Source organism: Bison bison, unplaced genomic scaffold, assembly GCF_000754665.1.
Source record: "Bison bison bison isolate TAMUID 2011002044 unplaced genomic scaffold, Bison_UMD1.0 scf7180017864141, whole genome shotgun sequence".
Classification (NCBI taxonomy): domain Eukaryota; kingdom Metazoa; phylum Chordata; class Mammalia; order Artiodactyla; family Bovidae; genus Bison; species Bison bison.
Genome location: NW_011494713.1, coordinates 3,454,276 through 3,464,577, shown reverse-complemented (window position 1 = coordinate 3,464,577; position 10,302 = coordinate 3,454,276). Strand labels below are relative to the sequence as shown.

Sequence of the window (10,302 nt, the reverse complement as noted above, 5' to 3'; positions counted from 1 at the left end):
CATCCTGAACCCCCCTCCCAACTCCCTCCCCATCCCATCCCTCAGGGTCATCCCAGTGCACCAGCCCTGAGCACCCTGTCTCATGCATCGAACCTGACCTGGCGATCTGTTTCATATATGATAATATACATGTTTCAGTGCTATTCTCTCAAATCATCCCACCCTCACCTTCTCCCACAGAGTCCAAAAGTCTGTTCTATACATCTGTGTCTCTTTTGCTGTCTCGCATATAGTGTCATCGTTGCCATCTTTCTAAATTCCATATATATGTGTTAGTATACTGTATTGGTGTTTTTCTTTCTGGCTTACTTCACTCTGTATAATAGGTTCCAGTTTCATCCACCTTATTAGAACTGATTCAAATGCATTCTATCTAATGGCTGAGTAATATTCCGTTGTGTATAGGTACCACAGCTTTCTTATCCATTCATCTGCTGATGGACATCTAGGTTGCTTCCATGTCCTGGCTAGTGTAAACAGTGCTGCAATGAACACTGGGGTACACATGTCTCTTTCAATTCTGGTTTCCTCAGTGTGTATGCCCAGCAGTGGGGTTGCTGGTTCATATTATATCTTCAATTTAAATGACAGACAAGATTGATATGCAATGAAAACCAGGGAAGCTAATGTTTTCCATCTTATATAGTTCTTAAGGATTTCAAGTCCTTTTGAAACAGTATTTCTCCCACTTGATAAACATGTAGTCCTTACTAAAGAAAAGGTGACATAAACATTATTTATATCATGTTACTTAACTATGAACAAACATAAACCAGATATAAACTCTTTATACTTACAGCTCCCAAGCATTTATGTGACCAACACATGTTTGGAGAATCAAGGGAGTGAGAATGAGAAACATTTATTTAATCCGACAAGGGACACTCCGCTACTGAAACTACAGCCCCAAAGCCAATAGCACCATGGTCCTTGGAAGCCTGTGTGCTGCACTCTCCAGCCACACTCACAGGGTCAAAACCCTGTTTCCCAATCACTTTTCAACTGAGAACGCAGACAACCCAACACTCTGTGTTGCTGGTCACTTTCAATTTACATGGACATGTCTCTACACTAGGCCCACAGCTGTGCCTTCCTCACCAGCCCATGACAAGAACAGCGTGCTGTGCACGCCACACAACCTTAAACACCACACAGGCAGGTTCTCAGTCAGTCAAATCTGTCACGGCACAGTCATCTAGGTGATCCCAAATCTGCTCAAATTAATTTGTTTTATATTATCAGATAATGATAACATAAAATGAAAACAAAACTGTTTAGTCTTCTAAGATTCCCAAGCACACATGTAAAGACCCAAAGGGCCCCCAATTTGAGGAACTATCTTGCCATGAAATTTCTACATTTTGGAGATGTGCCCAGAGGCATTTTTCTGCATATATTATACTGCATCTCAGCTCCTTTGGGTGTCAGAAACTCCTAGGTATTCAAAAAGGTGATAAGCTCCTTGAAGGTCAGGGTCAGGTCTGTAAGGGAGTCTCTCTAGTGCCTGGGACACTGGCAGGCACATGAATACTGGGGGAACTAGAGAAAGAATGAAAAGAAACATGCCTGAGCTACTGCATGTATATGTCTTGCTTTTATAAGGCATACAGATGAAGGCCTCAAGAGTTAAAATTCACCTTTCTCTTTTTATAATTACTCTGACAGAAGCAATTATAATTTGGAAGACCCCACATATTTACCAGTTGAACCAATGAAACTGTTTTTTTTTGAGAAACTAATATTAAAGAAGTCATACATATCATTCCGTCATTACAACTTTCCTCTGGGAAACAGTGTTTACTTTCCATTTTATAACCTGATACGAGACTAACAGTTAGATAGGAGCAGCCCGAATACCCATGATAAATCGTCTCTTCCCATTTCTTCCCCCCAACAATAGACTGCAGTCAGGTACAACTAAGCTTTAACAAGCTATATGGGAAGCAAGAAAGTATTTTCTGTATATTCTCTTAGGAGAAAAATGCAGACATCTGAATCACCTTGGCACCCTAACCTCACCATCTTCTAAAGGCTCTGCCATCAGCCTCTACGCTTCCATTCCAGGAAGATTAGCCAAATTTGGCTACTTCTGTTTTACAAATAAAATCAAATCATATAACCTGGGAAGAAATCCAGAAACAGGTTTTACATGCTCAAAGTGATAGGAGTAGCACGACTGAATTTCAACAATGATTTAGGAGAGGAGTAAATGAAAAATTCAGGCTAAAAGACAGGCTAGAGAAGAGTCTGTAGTTCTTGGAGAGCAGCCTTCCAATGGCATCCTGTCTTAGGCATTTTACTTGGTACCTACACCATAAGGGCAGAGCAAACAATCTCTCCTCAAAACCTGACAGCAGTGCTTTGAACAGTCCGTGAGATCTGAGGTTCAGAGCAGCCCCCTGTCCATATGGCCAAAGCCGGGAGTCCTCTAAGGCTGGGAAGGCCAGAATACCTTTCTGGGGCCAAGAGGCCAAAAAGAAACTACCCTGAGATGAAATTCCAATATCAGAACCAGAAGGGGCCACCACCAGCAAGCAGAGCTCATAAAAGGTAAGCCACACAGAGATGCCTGCCGGGCCCAGGAGGAAGGTTTGGAAGGTTCAAGAAAGGGCTGTAGTCTTAACAGACAGGTTTCTCCCACTCAGCAGTAGGGTAATGACACAGATAATTGTGAAAAGAAAAAACAAAAAGCAACAGACAAGCAACAGTTAGAAATAAAGACATATATAATCTATATAGAGATATACAGACACATAAAAATATATAAAATGTATGTATTATACACACACACACATACACACACGTGGGCTTCCCAGGTGGCTCAGAGGCAAAGAATCTGCCTGTCAATGCAGGAGATGCCAGTTTGATCCCTGAGTTGGGAAGATCCCTGGAGAAGGAAACGAAAACTCACCCCAGTATTCTCATCTGGGAAACCCCATGGACAGAGGAGCCTGGCAGGGCTACAGACCATGGGGTCTCAAAAGAATCAGATATGACTTAGTGTCTAAACAGCAACAACACTATACACACACACACACACACACACACACACACACACACACAAACTCCCAGGTCTGAATTAAGAAAAGTCAGAAAATCTCTGGAAAGCTTGTGGCTAGCACTGATAGGCCCCAAAGTTAGTGCCAAAGGTAAGTATCACACACAGTCAAACACATCTCTGAACGTCTTCCAGGACTGAGGTCCAACCCACTCTGGTACCTCAAGGTTAGAGCAAATCTTTATTTCTGGATGAACACCGGACATGACTGGTCACATGAGTGACAAATATGTTTATCTTTAAACACTACAAACACCATCCAAAGCACCAGATGCTCACATATGGAAGATACTTTTAAGAGCTGTGCTCAAGCAGAGAAGAGCTAATTTAACTCTGGCACCTCAAGCTGGCTCAGGGCCAGAACCACACTGAGTGGGCAGAGAGGGGAAACTGAGGCACTACCTAATCAATCATCAGTGTCTCTCCATCTGCCTGCTGGTCTTCTGCCTCCTCTCACCCTGCTCTCCTCATGCTGGGTCTCCAGCCCTCTCCCTGTGTTTACCTCTCTCTGTGCATCCCTCTCTCCTCTCCCTTTTCCATCTTTCCAAGCACCACATCTTGAAGCGGTGAAGTGGGCTTAGGAAGCAACTGCACTGTTACAAATGAAGATGATCAGAGCCCAAAGTGGACCCCAAGAAAGGGAAATGTAAAGGAAACTATGCCTCTGCTTACTGTAGCTTCGTCCTACAAGTTAAGTGGGATTGGTGTCAGCCGTTGTATTTCCACTCCATTTTAGCTGTCATCCTCATAGTTATACAGACATGCTGAAGCAAACTGTTTTGATGATCCACATGACAGTTCACATGTGGGTAGTTCTGGTTCTTCTCAATTAAATTTCTTGTTTCTAAGCCATTCAACAAAAGACTTCTTCAACACTGCACACAGAAAGGGCACAGACCATGTGAAACAACTGACCACGTGGGTCTAATTTTGGTGCCTGAACAAATCCTACCCTAACCCTGTCTGGCAGGTCATCAGCTGTGCGAACCCTTATTACACCAGAGGCACCCACTCTGGGTCTGCTCTAAATACCGTGGCAAAACTCATGCCCGTTCACAAGTCCATTATGGTTTTGGTGCCGGCTGGACCCTTGTACTTCTGTTTATGAGAATGTGGGGTTCTAAATTATTAAAGTTAATCAGTCCATAAATGAAACTCAGAATTTCTACAGATGGGACTGAGAACACTCTGAAAAGTTCTGGCTCTGACTAGACAAGAGAGATGAATTCCTGCCATGCCCCCTCCTCGGTCAAATGGTCAATGCATGCATACACACACACACACCTTGTATCCTTCTCTCCTTGCTAATCTCAGGACACATGAGCTCTCATCAGGAACTTGCAAACAAAGGGAGGGAACCAACAAAAGAAATGAAGAGAATGCATACAGCACGAACTAACTGCATTCTCAGGATATGAAGCAAGGAATCAAAGAACACTGAACAAATATTTACTGAGTACCCACTGTGTAAAAACCTTCCTTTCACCAAGATAATGCCTGGGGCCCCAGAAATGGGCTCCACTAGGTGGTTACAAGTCTGGTCTCTGTTTCTCCCCAGACATTCTCTCCCCACTTCATGAATTTTTCTTGGCCTGATGCAACCTTCCTTCTGGAATTCTCTTACATAACTATACTGCCTTGCCCATTCTGGTTTCACCTGCCGGCTGACCTTGTTCCAGCTTACCAGGAAGTGGCAATGGCCCATTCTGACCCTCTGGACCATTTACACATGTCCACCTCAGGTGAGCAGGTCACGCGGCTACTTGGGATGCTTCCCTCCCCAGGCTTGAAGGCAAAGACTCCCTCAGTTTTCTAAGGGAAAACCAACTTATGAGGGTATTAACACATATCTCAGAGACTATTTTTATTCTTTCACAGTACAAATTATTTTTCTCTAATATCACAATTATCAATGACTGAGGAGTTTAACCCAAATTTGCTTAACATTTTCGTCTAAGAGCTTGAATGATCTTTGAAATGGAAATCACCACCACCAGTTTTGCCTCTATAGGAACCAAACCAATCACTCCCAGTTTTGCCTCTATAGGAACCAAACATTCCTATATCTGATATCTGTTCTCCTCAAATTGTACATGAATAGTCCCCAAAGACAGGCATGGGACAGGGTGCTATCCGCAGGAAGGTGGAGTGCCAGGTGGGAAATTAAGGCACCAGGTGAGAAATTAAGGCACCAGGTGAAATGGCACACCTTCCCAGAGAGACAGTTTTTTCTCTGGAAGAAAATATAATATTTTATATTTTAAATATAAAATTTAATATAAATATTAAAATAATATTACGTTAAACCAATTCGCAAGATATTATACAGTAAAATGAACAAATACATGACTTATTTTTTTGAGATAAAAATTCAAAACTTCAGAGAAAGTTCCTGCTTGCTGGCAGTCTGTTGGGCTATGCCCACAATTCATGGCATGCTAAGTCGCTTCAGTCATGTCTGACTCTTTGTAACGCTTTGGACTGTAGCCCGCCAGGCTCCTCTGTCCATGGGATTCTCTAGGCAATAATATTTGAATGGTTGCCATGCCCTCCTCCAGGGGATATTCCCAACCCAGGGATCCAACCCCAGTCTTGTGCAACTCCTACACTGCAGACAGATTCTTAACCACTGAGCCACCAGGGAAGCCCACAATACGTGGAGTTTACTGCAAATAATTTTTCTGCTTTTACATGCCCTCTAAGGAAATTTTTGAGAAATATTTTACTCACACTATGAACTTCTTGAGGGCATGAACCACGGTCTCCTGCTCTTTGTCTCCAGGGACCTAGGACAGTACCTAGGACAGTGGTTGGCACAAAGGAGGCACTCAATAATGTTTGCAGAATTAAAATAATGACAACGGCATTGTCAATAACAACAGATTTTTATCAAATTTGAGTGGGAGAAAGAGAAGGTGAACAGCTATATGAGGAAGTGGAATAGAAGGAACCCAATTTACCCAAACAGCTAATGGCTGCCATAGAAACAATCAGATGAAGCGACTCAGTTTAGTTCTTCAACAAGTACAGGAAGGCAAATATTGTATTTGTTAATCTCTCAGAAGGCAAGGGTGGGGCTTAGGACACAAGTCTATCAGGTGACACTGGTGCCATTAAATTTAATAGGTTCTCAAGAATTGGAAAGGCACAGTGATAAGAATAATGCCATCAATAATATTAAGGCCAGGTTGCACGCTGATCTTAACAAGATTATTTTGATCATTTAGAGGCTGAGTCAAATATCTGCTGCTGAGACTTGACAACTCTGAAAAGTAGTTTTGTGTGTGCGTGTGTGTATAAAATATGGTGCGGGTGTACCTTTTCTTATTCTTAATATTGTTACCTTTTTTACCTAGCTGGACCCAAACCAAGTTACAGATGGAAGCTGATTCAAAGTGTATATATATATATATATTTTTTTTTTAAAGTGTTTTTTTTTTTTAACTTCCCTGATGGAGACACTGCATTTTCACTCATTTGTACATAATAGGAAAGATGGGTATCACACCCACTTTCTCTACACAATTCCTCTTATACTGCAGTGAGTCACTTTCCATGCCCAGTACTCCCTGAACTTTTCAAACTGGAGGGAGAAGAAGCTGGGCGGTGGAGGAAGTGAGAACTCCTAGCCCTGTAGGTGTAAGCTGTGAATGGGTGAGCCAGGTCACTGCTGCCTTCCAGAGCTATTTCCTTTTCTCAGTCTTCTGTCTCAGATATGTGAACTGCCAACCAAATGATGCCTTTCAGATATTCCCAACAACGACAGCCAGAGACCCATACAATTCCAGAGAGCAGAAAAACATAGCATTAAGATGTTTGTGGCGCCCGAGGAAGATGTGCGAATGGCTCAAGACATACAATGACTAGAAGCAGAGACAGATGTAAATTAATCTCAATAAAACTTGAGTATCTTTCCCACCAAGTCCTGAACCTGCAGGCATCCCCCTTTTGCCTGAAAAGTAACTTGATCCTATGCTATTTCTGTCAGAGCCACAAGAGTAGTTTATTGTGTGATTTTTATCATTTTATTCTGTGGTATAAAAAGTGAGAGTTTTTCAGTTCACAACATCTGGGATCAAATACTGCTCTTTCAGCAACTGGACAAGTCCCTTAACGTCTTTAGGTCGAAATTGCTCCATCAATCAAAGATAAGAAAGTCCACCCCCAAAGTTGCTCTGAATTAAACAACCTTGTAAAATGCTCAGCACGTAGCAGTGATGAATATTTGTGTGCCGCAAAATAAATGCACAGCAAGGTTTTGTTTTCTACGTAGTAGGAGAAAATACCAAAAACTACTATAGAGAATGCCAAATTGGCTAGCGGCCCGGGTCACCGCTCGGGGCTGCCGCTGCGAGTGCAGCCTGGAGGCCAGGAGTAGGAGACGATATAATCAAGTCGCCGAGGTTTGGGGAGCACTCCTAAACCAGTGTCCTGGAAGAATCTCCAGGCGCTGCGGGTTTCACTCTGGCCTGTGTAACTAACAAAGTGCCCTTTGCAGCTGAGAGGATTCTCGTTCCTTAAAGGGTCTCATCTGGGAAAAGTTCAAGTGAATCAATAAATGAAGACAAGGGAGAGACAGGATCCACGGGGTCTGCACACTCCGAAGGTAAGGGGGAGAGATGGCAGGGTCCCGGGAAGGACAGGAAACAACACCACCACCTCCCGCCCTCCAAACCACACTCGTACCTGGGGATGAACTTGACCTCGTCCCCGAGTCTCGCCTGGAAGTCCTGCCAAGCCTGGCCGGAGCTCGCCGGGTCCCAGGGAGCGGCCAGAGCCGCTGCCGCGTCCTCGTCGCCCTCGTCCTCCTCGCCAGACCCGGAGTCGGACCCCACCTGGGCCGCGGCGGGCGCGGGCTCTCGCGGCCCCCAGCCCCGGCGCGGACCCCCCCGGCGGGCCCCGCGAAAGCCGCGCGCGAACTCCTGGAAGGTGATGGCGCCGTCGCGGTCGGCGTCAAGCCGCTGGAACACGGCCTCGGCGTCGGCCGGCCGCACGCGCAACTCCGCGCACAACGCGCGGAACTCCTCACGCTCCAGGCGCCCGGAGCGGTTCGCGTCGCAGGCGGCAAAGACGGAGCGTAGCCGGGCTAGCTCCTCCAGGTCCCCGTCCGCCTCCATCCCGCTCGCGAGGGCTCCGGGGCGCGTGGCCCACCACGACTGCGGCGACGGCGGGGAGTCCGGGGCCACCTGCTGCCGCTGGGAGCTGAGGCAAGTTCGGCGAGTCGGGCAGGTTAGGCCACTGGCGCGGACGTCGGGGCGGGGCGAAGCGCCTGAGTGGGGCGGTACTGTGCGCTCCGACGCGGCTTCTCGCGCCGACCTGTGCCGGCTCTGGCAGTCCCAGAGCCCTGCGAACGCGCCTCTGGCCACCCTCGGCCCGCTCAGCAGCGCCTGCCGCGACTGACAGCCCTGCGCGGCCGCACGCACTGGCCCGGAGGCGCCCGGCTCCGCCCCGCCAGGAGGAGGAGCGACTGGCTCCAGTTCCCACGCTTTCGCGTGTAGGGCTCTGGAGCCTGGGTTTGGGGCTTCTGGAGTTGGGGGACCCGGTTGGAACTGTGGGGAGGCAGTAGCGTTGCCAGGCCCTTGGTGTAAACAGTGTTTGCTCGGGTAAATCGAGCGCTGGTATGAGGAACTAACTACTGGATAGAAAGAGGAAAGGAAGGTTAGGGGTAGGGTTGCAAATTAGTTAACATTATGTGTGTCGTGTTATTTTCTGATTCTGGAAAATCGGTAAACATCTGTATATCCCAAACCAAAGTGTGAGATTTACCAGAAGACCCCGTTTTCTGATATTACGGGCTTTCTTTTTAAAAAACATTTATTTTTGACTGCATTGGGTCTTCGTTGCTGTGTGCTGGCTTTCTATACTTGCCAGGAGATGCGGGTTTCTCATTGCCCTGGCTTCTCTTCTTCGGAGAACGGGCTCTAGGATGGGGGCTTAGTTGCCCTGGGCATGTGGGATCTTCCTGGACCAGGCATGGAACCCGTGTTCCCTGCCTTGGCAGGCAGATTCTCAACCACGGGGCCACCAGGAAGTCCCATGGCCTTTCTTTAATGCATGTCGGTCCAACGTCGAGGTCCAACTAGTTAATGCACATTAGGAATCACATAGATCTTCCAGATCCTCAAATCCAAGTAATTTTTCTCAGTCCTTGTCTCCTCAGCCTGAGAGAAAATTAATCAAAATCTTTCAGGCAGCAATATTTAAACAAGGACTGAGGTATTGATAGCTTTTTTTTTCTTTAAACAAATCTTATGGAAATTAGGCAGTTGTATTTTATCCTTTGATCTTAAACATTTATTTCAACAGTGCCATTGTGTCTTTGATATTGGCTGCTTCCTGGTTGTGGAGAAGGAAATGGCAACCCACTTCAGTATTCTTGGCTAGAGAATCCCGGGGACAGAGGAGCCTGGTGGGCTACCGTCTATGGGGTCGCACAGAGTCGACACGACTGAAGCGACTTGGCATGCATGCATGCATGCTTCCCGGTTATCAGATCTTTAAAATTCATCTATTTTTATCCTTAAAAAAAAAATCTTGTCTTATTTCTGAGAGACCCTCACTTTGTCATATGACTTATGTGTATGTGTACTTTGATGATTCTCACAGCCTGTGAAAATGCATTTGGATAATTTTTACTTTATTCATATAAAGTCCCTCCACTCTTAAGACGTTCTTTTATTTATTTTCACTTCTTTTAGTTATGACTCTGTATTTCATTTCTTTTCATTCTCAGTTCAGTTCAGTCACTCAGTCATGTCCAACTCTTTGTGACCCCATGGACTGCAGGATGCCAGGCTTCCCTGTCCATCACTAATTCCTGGAGTTTACTCAAACTCGTGTCCATTGAGTCAGTGATGCCATAGCCATCTGATCCTCTGTCGTCCCCTTCTCCTCCTGCCTTCAATCTTTCCCAGCATCAGGGCCTTTTTCAATGAGTCTGTTCTTCGAATCAGGTGGCCAAAATATTGGAGTTTCAGCTTCAACATCAGTCCTTCCAATGAATATTTAGGACTGGTGTCCTTTAGGATGGACTGGTTGGATTTCCTTGCAGTCCAAGGGACTCTCAAGATTCTTCTCCAACACCACAGTTCAAAAGCATCAATTCTTCAGTGCTCAGCTTTCTTCACAGTCCAACTCTCACATCCATATATGGATGTGAGAGCTACTGGAAACACCATAGCTTTGACTAGACAGACCTTTTTTGGCAAAGTAATGTCTCTGCTTTTTAATATGCTGTCTAGGTT

General features: G+C 45.6%; 1 protein-coding gene across 1 annotated transcript in view; it reads right to left on the bottom strand.

Annotated features, from left to right (window-relative positions):
- Nucleotides 1–8,440, bottom strand: part of RASEF (RAS and EF-hand domain containing) — an 88,041-nt gene extending 79,601 nt beyond the window's left edge. Inside the window, exon 1 of the mRNA XM_010840084.1 lies at nucleotides 7,745–8,440. Within this exon, the coding sequence (XP_010838386.1) occupies nucleotides 7,745–8,175 (431 nt within the window). The 5' untranslated portion in view covers nucleotides 8,176–8,440. The remainder of the gene's footprint in view (nucleotides 1–7,744) is intronic.
- Between the last annotated feature and the right edge of the window lie 1,862 nt (nucleotides 8,441–10,302).